This window comes from Erpetoichthys calabaricus, chromosome 9 (assembly GCF_900747795.2).
Source record: "Erpetoichthys calabaricus chromosome 9, fErpCal1.3, whole genome shotgun sequence".
Taxonomy (NCBI): Eukaryota; Metazoa; Chordata; class Cladistia; order Polypteriformes; family Polypteridae; genus Erpetoichthys; species Erpetoichthys calabaricus.
The window spans coordinates 80,209,028-80,228,205 of record NC_041402.2 but is presented as its reverse complement, the minus strand read 5'-3'; the positions used below and the strand labels follow the sequence as shown (position 1 = coordinate 80,228,205).

Sequence of the window (19,178 nt, the reverse complement as noted above, 5' to 3'; positions counted from 1 at the left end):
CAGGTTGTTTAGCTAAATAAGCCAGCACAATACATCAAAAACAGGCTTGCTAAGGACATCGTCAAAACACACACCTCCTAAACATAAAATGCAAATGTTGTAAGAAAATAAATAACAATTTTCATTCATATACAAGTGAAATAGCAAATAGTACAATACATATTGTTCCAGTAACTTCAAATCTAATAAAATAGTTACTGCTATGAACATGTTTATGTTTATGGTCATAAAGCTCCATTCTATCATGAGATTTTCCCAGCCCTTTTGTTTTGGTAACTAGCTGTGCTACCCAGTAGGCTAAGACAGGTTCAAATCTAAGTAATTAATACAGACCTTATATTCGTATGTGATACATAGGTTGTCCATTTGATCTGATTTAATAATACGAGCCTGATCCCGTTTCCTTGTGGAAGCCTTTACCTCTTTGGAAAGATTCGCCTTTTTTTACTGCTTCCTCTTAGTGCTTCTCGTTGAACTGACCACTTTATGGTGCTACTCAGTTTATATTCAAATAACCAAAATTATTTTTTTATTATTCCATTTATCTATCCATTTTCTAACCCACTTGCCAGTTCAGGGTAGCAGTAACCTACAGAGCCTACTGTATTTTAGGAAGCAGCCCCTAATGAGGCACCTGTTTATTAAATGGAACTCTTAAATATATAACCACTCATTTACTTCAAATGGGACCATTTACTATTAAGAATAGATGTTTCAATTAAGATTTATGGGCCAACAATTTGGGAACAATAATTGAGCAGTTAACACAAATGGATATGCTGCTAAATCAAATCAAAGAGCATTTTTATTTGGACACTTAACCTCCATGTTTGAATATTTAACCACATATACTGTATGCCCATCGGGTTAATTTTATTTGTTATCACACCCAAGTGTAAATTGTTCAACATATGCCAACAGCTAAAGCAGGAGAGTAAATTCTGTTCTGCAGATCCCCGCCATGTGTGTTATTCAAATAAACATCTTTTCACAGAGTCTGCAGTCCCAACACAGTCAACCTCAATGTAATGTAACTGGGCGCTGAGCTTTTCCCTTGGACGTCGGTCCAATGCATTTACAACTAAATGAGGCATTTCTTGCTTGTTTCTTACTATTCTATCTATTAAGTTGTCTAAAACATCTAAAAGAGGACAGAATTTATCATTGATATTTAAAGAAAATAAAACAGAAGGTGCTCGTGACACATTAGATGTTTATTTAAGATAAAGGAGTGGTGGCTCAGAGGCTAGGGATATGCACTGGCAATCGGAAGGTTGCCGGTTCGAATCCTGTAAATGCCAAAAGGGACTCTGCTCTGTATGGCCCTTCACCTGCAATTGCTGAGCGCTTTGAGTAGTGAGAAAAGCGCTATATAAATGCAAAGAATTAATTATTATTAAGGTTTGACTAAATTCAGTACTCTGTCTGATTAGTCAGAGGGATGTAATACTAAAAATGCCTGTCTGAGTAAATGTTTTACTGTCAGGATGGATATGAAGTTCTTTGATCAATTAGTGATATTATGCCTGTCCTGATTAAGTGTATTATTAAAACAAGTTATTAGGAACACCATACTAATACTGGATAGGGCCTCCTTTTGCACTCAAATCAGCCTCACTTCTTTGTGGAATGGATTCCACAAGATGTTGGAGACATTTCTTTGAGATTCTGGTCCAGGTTGACATTATTTCATCACGTTCTGTTAGATTCAGATCCAGTGATCTGGGAAGGCCACTGAAGAACACTGAACTCATTGTCATTTTCATGAAACCAGTTCAAGATGACTTTTGCTTTGTGACATGGTCTAGTATCATGCTGGAAGTAGCTATTTGAAGAAGGATAAATTGTGGCGATGAAGGGACAGCAATGACATTCAAACAGGCCCTGGCATGATTGTGACGAAAGTGTGTCAAGAAAACATTCCTCACACCATTATATCACCATCAGCAGCCTAGACTGCTGACAAAAGGCAGTTTGGGTGCATGAATTCATGCTTTTGGGCCCAGATTCTGATCCTACTATCTGTGTGTCACCACAGAAATCAAGATACATCAGACCAAGCTAAAATTTTCCAGTCTTCAGCTGTCCAGTTTTGGTGAGCCTGTGCTCACTGCACAGAGGGTCAAGAGTGGAACTCAACATGGTCTTCTGCTGCTATTGACCATCCATCTCAACATGTTGTGCATTGTGATATGCTTTTCTATTCACCACAGTTGTACAGACTGGTTATCTGAGTTACCGTAGCCTTTCTGTGAGCTCGGACCAGTCTGGCCATTGCCCTCTGACCGCTCTCATCAACCTGCATTTCTATCCACAGAACTGCCTTTCACTGGATGCGTTTTGCACCATTCTGAGTGAACTGTGAGTGTGGAAATCCCAGAAGATTAGCAGTTACAGAAATACTCATACCAGCCCATCTGGCACCAACAGTCATGCCACAGTCGTAATCACTGAGATCACATTTTTTCCCCATTCTGGTTTTTGATTCAGATATTAGCTGAAGCTCCAGACCTGTACCTGCATGATTTTATGCACTGCACTGCTGCCACATGATTGGCTAATTAGATAATTGCATGGGTTGGCAGGTGTTTTCCTTTGGGAACAGCCATTTTTCTCTTAAAAACATTCAGCCAGTGGCTCTGCATGAACAAATGTGCCATACACTCACTACTGCCAAGACACACTCTGTAGTGGATTAAGGGGTATTAAGGGATATTGGATTGGTGAATGTTTATGAGGCATGGAGATGTGGGTATTCTGCAGAGCAGAATTGAGGTAACCTGTTACTAGGTGTATGTAGTTTCAAATTGCATCCACCACTCAAGTGAAGGCCTCCTTACTGATGCACTTTATCTCTGTCTCTGTGGCCCTAACACATAACGGTATCTATCAAGCCAGCCGGATCCTTAACTGTGTTTGTACAACTGCTTGGATTTATTACTGAATGTGGATTTATGACCGGTAATAAGTTTTCTTTGTGTAGCCGTGTTCCATCGCTAACAATGTCAATTTGAAGAAAAACGGAACAAAACCTGTTTTCTTCTAAATGGTTCTTATTATGAGTTACACCATGCTGCATGCCTGTCTGTTCTGATGAATTCACTACCAAGCTGTGTGTGCATCTTTAGATTACTTCAATATGTTTATCTCTGTGTATAGATGGATTAAACACTGAGCTTGTGTCTATTTGGTGAATCCAATATGAAGCTTACGCTTATCTCAAGGCAACCCTTTCCAGCTAATTTGTATATGTGCTGCATCTTTTAAACAATAAAAATCAGGCTGCTGTAAATCCTTTGAAAAAGAGAAGGAACACTCAAAATGAAAGTTCATGGTGGGCATGTTGTTTTTGGAGATTTTACAGATTTCAAAGGTGTTAGTGCAGTACATTCATTGAACGTTAAGAAATTAGAAAAAAATTATTTGTTGAGTGTATTATATCTAATAGTCCCATTCAACTCCCCCCTTCTCACCGAATGAACCAAAAACCACAATGACAGTGAAAACAAAATTTAAGAAATTTATGGATGGAAATAAAAACTATTGAAAGGATTACAGCAATTTAGTAAAGTCACAAACTGATTTAAAGAGTAGTACTGATATACCAAAAATTACTGACGTTTTTATAATTGAGCAGTTTAAATGAGCGAGTAATGTGATAAACTGCCCTGGTAATATACAGTAGTGGGCATATCAAATCATTAAAAGCACATGATGAGCCAGTACTGTAATAAGGCTGTCACTTTAAAGTGTAAATTAGGAAGTGGCCTTCTATTTGAGCTATTAGACAATGTAAATTAACAACATTCTGTAATATATGTATACTGTACATGCTATATATATATATATATATAAATATATACAGTATATATTTATAGTGGGTCCTCCCTGCGTGGAGTTTACATGTTCTCCCCGTGTCTGCGTGGGTTTCCTCCGGGTGCTCCAGTTTCCTCCCACAGTCCAAAGACATGCAGGTTAGGTCAATTGGCAATTCTAAATTGGCTCTAGTGTGTGCTTGGTGTGTGGGTGGGTGTGTGTGTGTGTCCTGCGGTGGGTTGGCACCCTGCCCGGGGTTGGTTCCCTGCCTTGTGCTCTGTGTTGGCTGGGATTGGCTCCAGCAGACCCCCGTGACCCTGTGTTCAGATTCAGCGGGTTGGAAAATGGATGGATGGATGGATATTTATAGTGATGGAAACTGGGCCATCAGCAAGCCCCAAACCCCCAAGCACAATCACAACAAGAGTCCCGGGTTCAAATAATAGTGTGTTCATTATACATAGTACTTCACAAAGTTGCAAAAGTACACAAACACAGGTTCTCTCTTTCTCTCCATAATACCTCTCTTCTTGTCACCGCACTGCCCTCCTCTAGTCGAGTGTCACTCTGTGTCCTCCCAGCTCCGACTCACCTGGATAAGGGAGCACAGTCCCTTTTACTGAGGACCCAGGAGCACGATGGAAGTACTTCTGGGTCATATGGAAGTCCCGTATTTTGGGGAGCACTTTTGTGGCACCCACGGACCAGAGTAGGGCTGCACTGCTGAACTACAACTCCAGGCATTCCCTGCAAGTTCTTGAACGGGTGTCAATATGAAGGGTTGAGCCATCTAGCGCCTGGGGGGAATAGAAAGTCCCTAGTGATCTCTTCCACTTTCGGTGGGCTGTCCATCCGTCTAGTCTGGCCATCTCTTTGGGGTCTGGCCCCTCTCTTTTCCTGGTTGGGATGCTTGTCTTCCTTCTAGGAGCCTCCTGTCTGGGTAAGGAACTGTCCCCTTTTCTGGTTGCAATGTCGGTCCAGCCCATGTGGTATCTACAATATATACATATACATACACACATTTATATATATTTATATACCTGCATATAAATATACTGTATATATATATATATATATACAAATATACACATATATGTGTGTGTGTATTCATATTTATAAAGAATCTCACAGTTTTTTTTTTGTGTGATGCACCCACAGCCAAAGCTGCAAACTTTAAGTCTCCTGTAGCATGTGACATCAGCACCTAAATTCTTGAATACTTTTCTAAGTCTTTTTGGCTCTTAATTGCATTTTCATTTCTGGATCCTTAGGTTTTTAAACGTCTGCCGATTCTGCACCCCTCATTTTCTATTTTCTTCATTTTGGATCTCACATTGCATCATCTCAAGCCTCGGTGACCTGTTTGGTATGCAGCTTGTCCGGCCAGTTATGTGTGGGCTTGATGGCTTTTGCTATCTCTTCATCTGTCAGGTTCATAAACGCTTAACAGGAAAACATTGTGTTTCTGTCATTTTATTTTCAGCATTGAATCAACTTTGTAACATATTTGTAACGATTCTTTCAGCTTACCACATGCTTTATTTAATTCAACTGAAAATAACCCATAGAAACTAATGGCTGATGAGAGTGTGGGTTATTTCTTGCTGTGCATGAATACAAATGAGCCTTTTGTTTTACAGATGCAGCGCGGTGACAGGTGTAGGCGTGTCTCACATTTCATGTGCACCGTGGGCTCGTTTTACAGCGAGCACAGCCCAGGCGAGTGCACATTGCCTTCGGAATGAGCTACTACCTCCTTCTGTTGCCCTCATCTCATTTAGTTCTCATTTCCACCATGTCATGTCTCCTTTGTGCTAACAGTATAGGGCATTTGATTAACTTTGTCACATTTTTTTCCGGTAGCAATTCCTTGGCGCTCACTTATTTCTGTCTCTTTAGTTCTGTGTCTGTTGTTGAAGCAGTTCCCTTCCTACTACTGCAGGATTTTCCCCTTAATTCTCTATTTATTTCTTACGCCTGAGCTGCCTCCCCTTCAGTCAGTCTGTGTTTAGACTCAACAGGTTCTTCTGTGTATTGCACATCTCTGCGTGTCTCTGTTCATTTGCCTGCAGGTTTTTGTTGGTTACTGGTTTTAACATTTGTATTTCCTGGTGAATTTCTCAAAACACAGAGCAGCTGCAGAATTACAGCAACAAATGGCAGAGGATAGTTAAGAGGCATCCACAAATGCACACCTTTGTAAATGTCACATATCACTATCTCTCAAAAAAAAACTATTATTATTTAAATATTGTATAATTAAGATGTTGCAGTGCTACATAGTACATTTTTGAAGAGACATGAAAATTAAAATCATGTTTTATTCTTACTTGGCTTTGAACCAGGTGGGAATATGAAAAAAAGAATGTTTTCAATGAAATGCGATTATTCGTTTCACAGACTGCAGAAGTTAAAGAATAATTTTAAATGTTATGTCGTACTGCATATCTCCAGAGATAATGCCCCATGTGCATGTGTGATACACTTCGAGCAATTTCAAGATGATTGCTTAGAAGAAAAAACAGCTTTCATTATAAGACGTAGTCAGTCCTAGATGCCTACTCTCTATTTTCTAGCTTGTCACTGTACATTTAAGCACGCTAGTTATTAGCACTCCAGTCAGTGAGGTAGCCTATCGTTTTGTCTTTTGTTTCGCAGTTTTACAAAAGCTGCTTGACTTAGTTAACTCCAAAAGACACAACATTCGCTGCAGAGCACACTACATAAAAATCAAGCATCAGATTTTAAAAGTCACTGATTATTGTAAATCTGTTCCCTATAAGTCAATGTCTTAACAGTAATTTGCTTTTACTCATCTGATAAACTACATTTGCATGTCTGATTTTTATTAGGAAATATAAACTTTGTGTGCCTAAAATAATCTCTGTGCTGATTGTTTGTCGTATTATTAATTTTACCTAAACCGCGTTGTGGGGCGGCACGATGGCACAGTGGGTAGCGCTGCTGCCTCACAGTAAGGAGACCTGGGTTCGCTTCCCGGGTCCTCCCTGCGTGGAGTTTGCATGTTCTCCCCGTGTCTGCTTTGGTTTCCTCCCACAGTTCAAAGACATGCAGGTTAGGTGCTTTGGCGATCCTAAATTGTGCTTGGTGTGTGTGCCCTGTGGTGGGCTGGCACCCTGCCCGGGGTTTGTTCCTGCCCTGTGCTGGCTGGGGTTGGCTCCAGCCGACCCCCGTGACCCTGTGTTAGGATATAGCAGGTTGGGAAATGACTGACTGACCGCGTTGTGAAATAGAAGACAAGGCTCTGTCCTTGGCTCCTGCTTTCACATGCTGTCTGACTCTGACCCTGTCCAACTTTTTTTGTTGTTAGGCAACACTAATTATGGCGCAGTCATGTGGTGGGAGAAGCAAAGGGAATAAAAATACAGCATTGGCTTAGTTTAATTCTCAAGCATTGTGGTTCATTAGCCTCTGTGGCAGCCATTGAGTTTATTGTGAAGTAGGAATCCCAAAGCAGAAAAATCCCAATAAGTTCCAAAAACACTTCCAAAAATTCCCACTTGAGCTAGGGGAAACCCTACCTAGTAATAAGGCCAAGCGCCAGGGGCCTCATGTATTAATGGAACATATGCAAAAAAATGTTGCATGCGCCCATTTCTGCACACAGCTCAAGATGTATAAAAATAAAACTTTGTGTAAAGCCACGCACATTTTCACGGCAGCCTTAGACCATGCGTATGCACGTTTCTGCTCGGTTTTGCAAACTTACGACACCCAATGTTAAAGCAGTGCTACTGTTTCTCTGTCGTTTCCCTTCTTTTTCATATTCGCATCCATGACGTGGGATTTATCAAATACACCGAAATTAATTATATATTATTTTAAAAATTTAATTCACTTGATTGTAATCATTCTGTAACAATATAATGGTGCATGGAATGGCCAAACTATTCCAAATACTATAACTGCTTTAGCATTGTTAGAAGAAATGGAAGAATTAGAAGAGAGTGTGTAGTTACAGATGATGTGATCTTGCTTCCAAGTCGATTTTGATTTCCAAGAGCTATCCTCTTGGAGCTGTGTGCTGAACAAAGGCAGACTTTGAGGAATTGTGCTCTACCTGCTCCTTTGCAAGCCACAGGAGCTTTTCATGTGAACTTACTGACCGATCTGACATTTCACAATCACCACTGAGTCCCGCCATGCCATCTGTATGGGATGGTATTATCCGCTTTTCATCCAGATATATAAGATTTCCTTACACTGTAGTTGAACTGAGAAACATCAAAGCACAATTTTCAGCAACGTCCATTTTTCCAAATGTAATTGGAGCAGTCAACTGCCCACACATTGCAATTTCAAAAAGTGCTGGACAAGTTCCATAGGGATAAATCACCAAAAGAATGAGCTGGCATTTTATAGGAAGGAGCGCCTATAAAAACAGCAACTCTACACTGTCACACATGCTGTTTTCCTAACTAGTGAGGCAAAAAGCAAGCAGTCGTTTTAGACTCACCTCAAAGAGCTATGTAAAGAGCTGAGAATCTATCTGCTGTGGTGCTCGGTGCAAACGCTACACTATAAGGGCCCCTTCAGAGAATGAATTTGCGTATGTAAACAGAAAGCATTCTATTAATGTGCTGCTCTATAGTCCACAGAAAGTGTGCCACATTGTGAAAGCTAACAAACTCTTATTTAAATAACTGAATTAAATTCTAACTTTTTTTGTAAAAACAGTTGCCATGGAAAAAAATGAATCCTTCTGAGATCTATAGCAAATGAGAACATCTTGTTGCTTAACTTTGAGTTACACTACTGGATCACAGAAATATGTCCTATGAGATTATGGAGGGAATCAGTTAGCCATTTTTTTAACCATGGGCAGGAAGTCCAGCATCTGCGTCTGTCACTGTCCTTTGGTTTGTACATCAGACACCATTAACTGCCACCAACACTACTTAGAATATGGTGCCGGTGGGGGAGATTACTGAAGGCATCCTTATAATAACTTTGTCTCAGATATGACCTTTCACCAAAAATGTACATGCAAGTCAGAGACTTTATTAAAAAGAAACATCAATTCAGTTGGTTTTTATGAGCATACTTCAGTGAGTACAGGCTCAGACACATTTATTAGAATTAATTAATTGTAAATTATTAAATCATGCAAACATAGCTGACTTGCATAAGCTTCTTATAGTATCTGCAATAAAAGTTACAAAATACAGGTAGTATTTTCATACTATAATAGTGTTTTCAATAGAATGTAACTAAACACATCTTTGGAAAGACAATATTTCAATTAGATAGATAGATAGATAGATAGATAGATAGATAGATAGATAGATAGATAGATAGATAGATAGATAGATAGATAGATAGATAGATAGATAGATAGATAGATAGATAGATAGATAGATAGATAGATAGAAATGGCTGTGACCGCTAGGTAGTGTGCAGTATTTCTCAATCTGTTTGAAATCTCATCAATCTCAACTTAAATTTGTACATTACACACACAGAGCCAGCATGTGGGGTGAGGCACTTCAGTCAGGGCAGCTTTTTTATACTATTTTTTTTATATTACAAAATCCAAACATAAATAAATAAATAAATGTAAATTTTGTCGTTCAAAATTGTAAGAAATATTTTCATTTAAAAAGTTTAAAATATCTTGCAATTGCATTTTACACCTTGTTACTGTACTGCGAGCTTCTGAACATTAAAATGGTGCATGCTCATTTCAAAACTACACATTAGTAACTGATAATGGCGTTTATTTTCTTAATTTTCATGTATTGCATTGTGTATATATTAAATGTCAATTCGTAAAGTTTAGTTAATTATTGGAATGATATAAGGTGTCAGTCCTATGCAAGGTCTGTTAAATGTTTTCAAAACAAATGTTGATGCTGCATTCACGTCCTCTTTTGCAAGATGACAAATACAAAATTCCACATGAATGCCCTACAAACTTGAAGCTTCAAGTCAGAAAATTCAGAGAGAACAAAACTACCTGAATTCTCAGAATTGTGACGTAACTCTGACCTTTCTCCTTAGTCAATTGTACAAATTAAAAAAATATAGCCTGGTCTGGCAGGAATACCATTTTTTGGTCGAATTGCATTTAGACCGAAATGATGCACATTTGATATTTTTAACTTTGCTTTTTATTTCCAAGAAAAATGCAGTTTATCATGAATTGATTTTTTTACAGACTATGTAACAAATCAAGAGCGACTACATTTCTACGAATATCCATGTGGGCGCACTGAATTCATAACTCTGAGCTCCGAGTAGTCTGAGAGCATGTGAATGCAACATTATTTAAAAAGAGGAGGCACCTTTCAGCTTGTTTTGAAACAGGGAAAATATTTAGGGATGATGGAAATGGCAGTGTTGTATTTGCATTCAGTTTTGCAATCGCAAAACTCAATAAAAATATTAATATTGGTCAAACAAAAGCGAAGCATACTTTATACTTTTGCCCTTGTTCCTAATGCTTATTTTGTCTGTTGTAATGATTTTAAGCTAATTTTTAATATTTTTTCATATTTCTTCCAAAAATAATACCTTTTATTTTTCATTTTTCCTGCTTTTCTGAACATGTACTGTGTTGTTGAAGTAGGTTATTATGAACCCTGTGTCATAATTATTTATTGTATTTGCACTAAATGTATTAACACCAGAATCCCTAAAGCCTACGAAAAAAGTCGTAATGCTAGGCCACCTTAAATTCCTTTGCATCTTTTGTTTTTTGAATGTGTCAATCAACACAAGCAGCAAGTAGCCTGCTATTCCATCGCCCCATCGACGCAGTTGATGTGAGACACAAAATTCTCAGAGCCCAAGTCTGCTTATCTGGGTGTGAAGTGCCAGGAATTGTATAGGGTAAATATTATGTCGTTATTTGGAACACATGGATGTAGTGTGTGAATTGCAGTAATACTATGAAGTGCAATAAAAATATTTTTTTCATATAGAGAACTGTACCGACTCTCTGAGATAGTAAAATATCCCTGGGCATCTTTTGAAAAGGAGTTCTGGCCAAATATCCCATCATGGCTTCATTCATTCTGGCCCCCAATCATCCCCTGGCTGTAATTAGCTAACTATTAATCTGACCTCTTCACCACCCAACAGCTAATATGTGATGAGCATACTGGCACAATAATGGCTGCCGTCACATCATCTAGGTGGGTGCTGCACATTGGTGGTAGTTGAAGTGTCTCCACACTGTCTACAATATCTAAAGTGCAACGAGTAACTGGAAAAGCACTATATACAGTGATCCCTCGCTATATCGCGCTTTGCCTTTCGCGGCTTCACTCCATCGCGGATTTTATATGTAAGCATATTTAAATATATATCGCGGATTTTTCACTGCTTCGCGGGTTTCTGTGGACAATGGGTCTTTTAATTTCTGGTACATGCTTCCTCAGTTGGTTTGCCCAGTTGATTTCATACAAGGGACGCTATTGGCAGATGGCTGAGAAGCTACCCAGCTTACTTTTCTCTTTCTCTTGCGCTGACTTTCTCTGATCCTGACGTAGGGGGTGTGAGCAGGGGGGCTGTTCGCACACCTAGACGATACGGACGCTCGTCTAAAAATGCTGAAAGATTATCTTCACGTTGCTATCTTTTGTGCAGCTGCTTCCTGAAACGACATGCTGCACGGAGCTTCGCATACTTAAAAGCTCGAAGGGCACGTATTGATTTTTGCTTGAAAAACAAACTCTGTCTCTCTCTCTCTCTCTCTCTCTTTGTCTGCTCCTGACGGAGGGGGTGTGAGCTGCCGCCTTCAACAGCTTTGTGCCGCAGTGCTTCGCATACTTAAAAGCCAAACAGCCCTATTGATTTGTTTGCTTTCCTCTGTCTTTCTGACAGACTCTGCTCCTGACGCGCACTCCTTTGAAGAGGAAAATATGTTTGCATTCTTTTAATTGTGAGACGGAACTGTGATCTCTGTCTTGTCATGGAGCACAGTTTAAACTTTTGAAAAAGAGACAAATGTTTGTTTGCAGTGTTTGAATAACGTTCCTGTCTCTCTACAACCTCCTGTGTTTCTGCACAAATCTGTGACCCAAGCATGACAATATAAAAATAACCATATAAACATATGGTTTCTACTTCGCGGATTTTCTTATTTCGCGGGTGGCTCTGGAACGCAACCCCCGCGATGGAGGAGGGATTACTGTAAATGTAATTAATTATTATTATTAAGAAGTTGGGTGGCACAGTGCTAGCACTGATGCCTCATCATAAGGAGTCCAGTGTTTGCATATTAGGCCCTTCCTGCATGGTGTTTGCATGTTCTCCCCATGTCTGACTGCTCCAGTGTACTCCTGCTGTCCAAAGACATGCAGGTTATGTGAATTGGCAACACTAAATTGGCCCTAGTGTGTGTTTGGTGTGTGTATGTGTGTGAGTATGTGCGCGTGTGTGCGAGTATGTGTGTGTGTTCACCTGCAATGGAAGTATGCCCTGTCTATGGTTTGTTTCTGGATTGAGTCCTGCGATAGCTGGGATTGTCTCCAGCCAAACACCAATGGTGTGGATAAAGCAGATTAGAAAATAATGTGACATATTAAGATGTTATCAGGTATTCTAGTGGAAGCAGACACTTGTAGACACTCAAATCCCGCTTTAGTAATACTTTAGAAACAACAGTTATAGTGGGCTATGGTGGCTTCTTCTCAAATAAATTTTTCTTCTTGGCACAAAATGCACTGCGTTGCATCAGGTCTTCTTCACCTCGGCTTCACTAACTCACTTGTGTCTTAGGTCCATGGAGAGTCTGCATGGTGGATGAGTCCCAACGGCCAGTAAAGGTGAACTCCTTCTTGATTACATTTATTTTTTTCTTTCCAGAGCCTCACTACTAGGATACTCTGCATATAATCTGTTTAATGATTCTCAAGCATCCATTTTTTCATTACATAATCATTGCTGCTAGTTTTGTAATAATAAACAATTTTTGAAAAATCCAAGGTGAAAACGCCTTATTTTCTAATTAGAGCTCACTCTGAATATATGAGTTCATTTTTTTCCATGACAGAAATCCTTCCAGAGATAACAAACATGGAAACAAGTTAATTACGTTCAGCTTGAGCGGGAATGTAAAGAGGTCTATACAGCTCATTTGCACAAATAATCCACTTGCTATAATTGACACTTTAGCTCATTGAGCAAATTAGCAGCTACTCTTCTGAAATGCTACAACAAGCAGGAGAACTCAGAAGCAAGAGACAAGTGCACAACATTTTTTCCCCACTTCTGTGTCGGTCATTTGCCCTTTTCTCTAACAGAAGCCATTTAAGTTTGTGCCACGTATCCCATTGTGTAGTGGGTTAAAGAGCTGCATAATCACTGCTTCTCCAGCCGCTGCATGTAATTTCAGTAAATAAAAGTATATGGTAAGTGATGACAGTAGTGGTCAAAAACAATTTAAACAATCCCTGCAGGCTCTTTCAGATATGCATGGGTGAACATAGTGTAATAAATGGTGGAGTGCAAAATAAACAAAATCATCAAAAGCAAATTTACTTAGACTGAGAAGTACTGATGAAAATGTCCTCATGTGACATACACAGGGTGCACCTTTCTTCTTAAAGATGTTTATATTATTTATAAGCCTGAACCTTTCTGTCAGTTTGTCTGTGCTTGTTATGCTTATGTTGATTATATTCTTATATACAATCACAGAAAATAACCAAAATTGTAACTGATTTTTCTAAGGTTGCAATCCAGCTCTGAAAAGTAAACAAAGGCGTTTACTGATAAGAAGCAGGGCAGCTAAACTCATCACCATACCCACCAGTCTGTCTGCTATGAATGGAAAATTAAAGAATGAATTCAAGTAACCTAAATTTTTTACCTTTTCCCCCCCGCAGTGATAAAAGGTTCTCTGCTTTGGGATTTGGTGCTAGAATTCCTCCAAATTATGAGGTAAGCAGATAAGCTCCCATTTTGGAAAGGGTGTTTTATAATATGTTAAAGATGCTTTTTACTTCAAAACTGACTGAAACAATTTCAATGTGCACAACAATATTATCTTAAAAATAGGTGAAAAGTGACTGTGGAACTGTTATTTATATTGACTGCCACTGTCTTTGTTTTCAAAGCATATTTAGGATTTTTATTAAAGTAAATTAAATACAGTACATTATTCTTTGCAATGGTGGTATAGATAGTGTAAAATTGCATTGCTTGCAAATTTTTAATATCAGGACATAACCCCAAAGTAGTTCAAGATATTTTTGGTGGGATAATATGAATCCAGATAAGAGGAATTATGTACTTGTTTGTAACATTTGTCATAGAGTAAAATCAAGTTCAGTCACTCCTGAGCGAAGATCACTATTGATTTTATAACTAGTATTGTATCACGCGTTCACCACCATTTTGGTGGTGGTAAGCTGATTAGTTGAAGTGCTTTTAAGATGGTTTTCTTAAGCCTATAATTTCTGATTACAGCAAATTGTTCAAATATTTTTGTTCTAAGGTTGGTTGTGCGATTAACTTTACATTTGGATTTTACTCGGGTCAAAAGAGTGAACTAGAAGTTTAGATAGATAGATAGATAGATAGATAGATAGATAGATAGATAGATAGATAGATAGATAGATAGATAGATAGATAGATAGATAGATAGATAGATAGATAGATAGATAGATAGATAGATAGATAGATAGATAGAACTTTATTTGTCCCTGGAGGAAATTTGGCTTTTCACAGAAGCTCCTTAAATAAATAAATAAATAAATAGGTCTGATCACAATCTGATGTTTGGGTGTTTACCTACCAGGTAACACTTGTGGCTGCCAAATAATAAAAAACAATACACAACATGTTTCACATGGGACAAACATCTAAAAGACTTGCAACACATATACAGGTACATTGCACTGCCATCAGAAGGAAAGACCCACGGTCTCTGATATACACATACCAAGAGTGCTAGGGAGAGCTGGCTGAATCTTGATTCTTTAATGAAAATGCCATTAACAGATACTTGGACTTGAACCCACCATACACACTCTTAAAAATAAGAACATCCAAATAATAAAAAAGACTTCATAACCAACACCTTCCGAACCCCATCTTATTAATCCATTCCTGCCCTTACAACATCCCCCTCCACCCACACCATTCACCTGCTACATAATGCCTTTGATTACTGTATGTCTAATTATACTCCTGTGATGATGACCCATGGTAGGTTGTCATAAGCTTAGGAGTAGAAAACTATTTTAAAGTTATGTGACTCATTTTCTCCCTTTGTGGATCTCTAGCTGCTAATATATATATATATATATATATATATATATATATATATATATATATATATATATATATATATATATATTCTCTATATACATATAAAATCCAACATGTGTCTGTCTGTCTGCTTTTCATGAGAGAAGTACTTAACGGATTTAGATTTTTTTTCTATAATTTGCTTGAACATTCTGGTTGATTTTGTGACTTTTCTCATCATGCTAAGTATCATAGTTCACTTACAATACTGATTTATTTGTGCGAATCTGAAAGAGAGGCCGTGGGCCAGCCTCTGTGTGAGTCGCTGTACCTCTCTCCATGTGTTGGAGCATACCTTGCCACCACTTTGCTAGTGATACCTGTTTGTTCAACAGACATTATCATCTACACATTGTTAAGGAATAACATTGGACATTTTTGAGAGAGAGATCAGAGCTACGTGTGTTTTAGAGGGTAGCTGCTGATTGCCAGACATATAACGGCCATGTGCTTTTCTCCCCACATGGGGGACGCTCTCCTGTCAGAGCTGAACACAATCAGTTACAGTGCCAACGTTTGACATTGCAGTGTACCTACCTTCCGCTTAGCCAGAATTACATTTTTTAAAAATTTTTTATTGATTTTTAAAGTTTTTCCTTTTTCACTACTATTTGGGTGGAACTGAGGGGACAGCTAGTATATAAATATATATATATATATATATATATATATATATATATATATATATATATATATATATATATATATATATATACACACATATATACACAAACATACACACTATGGTGTGAACACACACAAGAAAGACTAGGAACACAAATTTAAAAAGAAAGAAAACATCTGACTTGGCAGTCACTATCACAGTGAGCCATTATTCAGCCATATTGCTGTTGGTATAAAGGAGCCCCAGTAGAGTTTCTTGACATGCTTCTGCTGAATAATTTGTTTGCTGAAAGTACTCGGTGTTAGTGTGTCAGAGAGGGGATGTGTAGCATTGTTCATAATAACACTCAGTTTTGTTTTAATTCTCTCCTCCACTATGACTTCCAGGGGACCCAGAGTGCATCCTCTAACTGAGCTTGCCATTTTAATTAGCTTGTTTATTGCCTATCTTGAAGCGATGTTACTAGTCCAGCACACCACAACATAGAAAATCACTCTGGCCATCATAGAGTTGTAGAAGATATGAGAGCTGTCAATACCCACATTAAAGGAATGCAGTCTCTGAAGAAGAAAAAGCCAGCTCTGCTCTTTCTTACATAGTTCCTATACATTCTGAAATAATTCCAACCTGTCATTAAAGTGGGCCACTGAGTACTTGTAGAAATGGACCACCTCTACACCCACTCTCTGAATAGTGGCCAGACATAGAGTCTGTTTGGTACGACAAAAGTCAATGACCAGTTCTGATTTTGCTGAAGTTAAAATGCATCAATACTCATTGCACCAAGAAACAAGAAAATCTGTCTCATCTTCCTTATCTCCCTTCAATTTCTAGTTTGCTACTACCCCGTAGGTTATGAAACAATTAACAACTAGTCTGGTGTAAAAGAAAATCGGCCACAGAGTACAGCATTGGGCAGAGGGTACGGCGCATTAAGTTAGATACAGTATCTACTTGAGAATAAAATCTTCTAAATTTAGCCAGATCGAAGATATATTAGACCTCATACAATTACTAAAAACATTGGTCCTGTCACTTATCATTTGGTATTGGCAACTCATTCATCCTTTCATGTTTCTAAATTGAACCTATATCACTTGAGTTTATTTATTAAGAACATAATTATCCTGCTAGCTGTGAAGAATTAATATAAAGAATTCTCATCTAAGAGGTTCTACTGTATTTGTATATTGTACTTTGGTGGGATTAAGGTCCTGAAGACTTGTCCTGGGAGTCTTTTCAGATAGTCATGCATTTTAATTATTGCATTAGTTTAATCTATGGAGTCCTGGAAAACAAGATGGATGTGTAAATTTTGGTGTGTTACTGGTTTCAGTTTCTGGTTAATATTATTTTATTTCAAGTCTATTTAGTGTTCCAACTAGTTTTTTGTTTGTTTTGATTTTCTGTTTTTTCTGATTCTGACCCTTTTAAAGATTTTTGGCTTCATTTTCTTGTCAAAGGCTACTTTGTTTTCAGCTCTCCTCTCAAAGGCAAAACACATAACATCAACATCATCAAACTAGAGTCTCTGCTATAGCGGGACCATAGAGGATTTCTTGTCTGTCATTTAGCTTCCTTGGATCTTCAGCTCTTTAGTCATTTAGTCACATTTTGTGTGCATGGATGGGCACTGTCATTTTGCATGTCTGGTCTTTATGATGCTGTGCTATGATAGACACCTATGATACCAGGGCGGAATTGCTATAAAACATGGGCACACAGATAGAGAATCCAAACTATGAGAAATCTATGGGGGACTTGCAAGAGAATGCCACCCAAGCAAGCTCACCAAAAAAACTAGTTTTGGTTTGGTTTTTGTTATAGAGTTTTGGTTGGCATTTTAATTTTGGTTATAATCCTAAGAGAAACCTATGTAAAAGACTTTAGCTTGAACATTTATTTATTATTTTGTTCTCTCCATCTAGCTTCATATTAATCCTGTTCTATTATAATCACCATTTGTCCAATTTGATCATAATAACTTCTTTTGGAATAATGTCTTACTCGCTTGACATCTGTTCATCATACTAGTTTTGATCCACTGCTATTGACTAACTTGTTCTTTTTGTTACAAACTGAATATTAATTTTCATAGTTAATAATTTCAATAATGATACATTTGAAATAAAAACAGAATTTATATAAAACTAGCAAAATACCCGTGCTTCGCAGCGGCGAAGTACTGCTTTAAAATTTTTATTAAGAAGAAAAGTAAACCTTTTTAAACTGAGGGAAAATATACCAATAATTATTTGTTAAGGATTTCTTTGTATACCACGTTGTCAGTTCGGCCCTCCGGTTGTAATTTGACCAAGCTGTGCGCTGAGCTTACTCTTGAGCATGCAACGTATAGTTGGCCATGTGAAAAGCAATCTTGCCTCAAATCAATGCCAACTTTTTGTAGGGTCTGTCCCTGAGACTTATTGTCATTGCGAAGCACAGCCTTACTGGAAATTGGAGGCGTTTGAATTGACATGGGTTTCACTGATAACTTCGCATTCAGCTTTTGAGACTTTAAACATTCATAAACATCAAAGTGTCCACTACTCAAATCGTCACCTGTGAATCCAAGATGTTTAAGAGGCATTGGCAGTTGTCCAAAGGTGTAAAATATTTGGCCATTTCGTTACACTTGAAAGCGACAACCGAACAATTCAGTGGCAGCCATCAACTCACATGCGGAACCATAGGTGAAGGGCTTAAGCATTTCACTCTTATAGTGCTCCTGTGTAGTATAATTATCTCCTGTACTGTCATCAGTCCACACCTTGAACCTGTCCCAGTCATTCAATACATAAGACACAATGTTCCTCCGGATATCAAGAGTGAGCCTGATATGGCCGTGCAATATGTAACACAGAGAATGGAAAAGGCAGTTGCCATCTCCGGGCATGGAAACCACTCGGTAAGTGACAGTTCTTTGATCGATGGTGATCACTTCAATAGACATGTTAACGGGGGTACGGTTGGAACGATAAAGGAAATTGGTACCTGAACAATGTAAACTAAGTCTAAAATACCTACACAATAACTATAATCGTAATAAACGAACAATAAAACAGCGGGGAAGCCGTGGATTATATAAAAAGGTTGCAGTTATCAGCAGGGAGACGTGAATACCGTGGCGAAGCAAGGAAGGGAATGAAGAGACCGGAGCGATTAATGGCCTTATATAGGCAGGCAGCCAACTACTGTACGTGGGAGGCGTGGGGATGGGGGACCCAACGCTGCCTCACACGGCGACCGAGCTGCAAGCTATGGACGTATATATGTACGTAAGTAAGATTCAGTTAGCGTTGGGAACCTGCATACCAAATTTCTTGAAGATGGGCCCATAAGTAACAAAGACCGTTGGAAAGTTCAATATGGCGGCCGACAGTGGTGTCATACCACCGAAATAAGTGCGTACATCGAGTTCGGTTAGCGCAGGGAAGCCGCCTACCAAATTTCGTGA

The 19,178-nt window shown here is 38.4% G+C and overlaps 1 protein-coding gene across 1 annotated transcript in view; it reads left to right on the top strand.

Moving 5' to 3' along the window:
• The window catches only part of cpne7 (copine VII), a 251,789-nt gene that overhangs the window by 211,447 nt on the left and 21,164 nt on the right, over positions 1–19,178 (top strand). Inside the window, exon 12 of the mRNA XM_028809797.2 lies at positions 13,671–13,725. Coding sequence (XP_028665630.1) covers positions 13,671–13,725 — 55 coding nt within the window. The remainder of the gene's footprint in view (positions 1–13,670; positions 13,726–19,178) is intronic.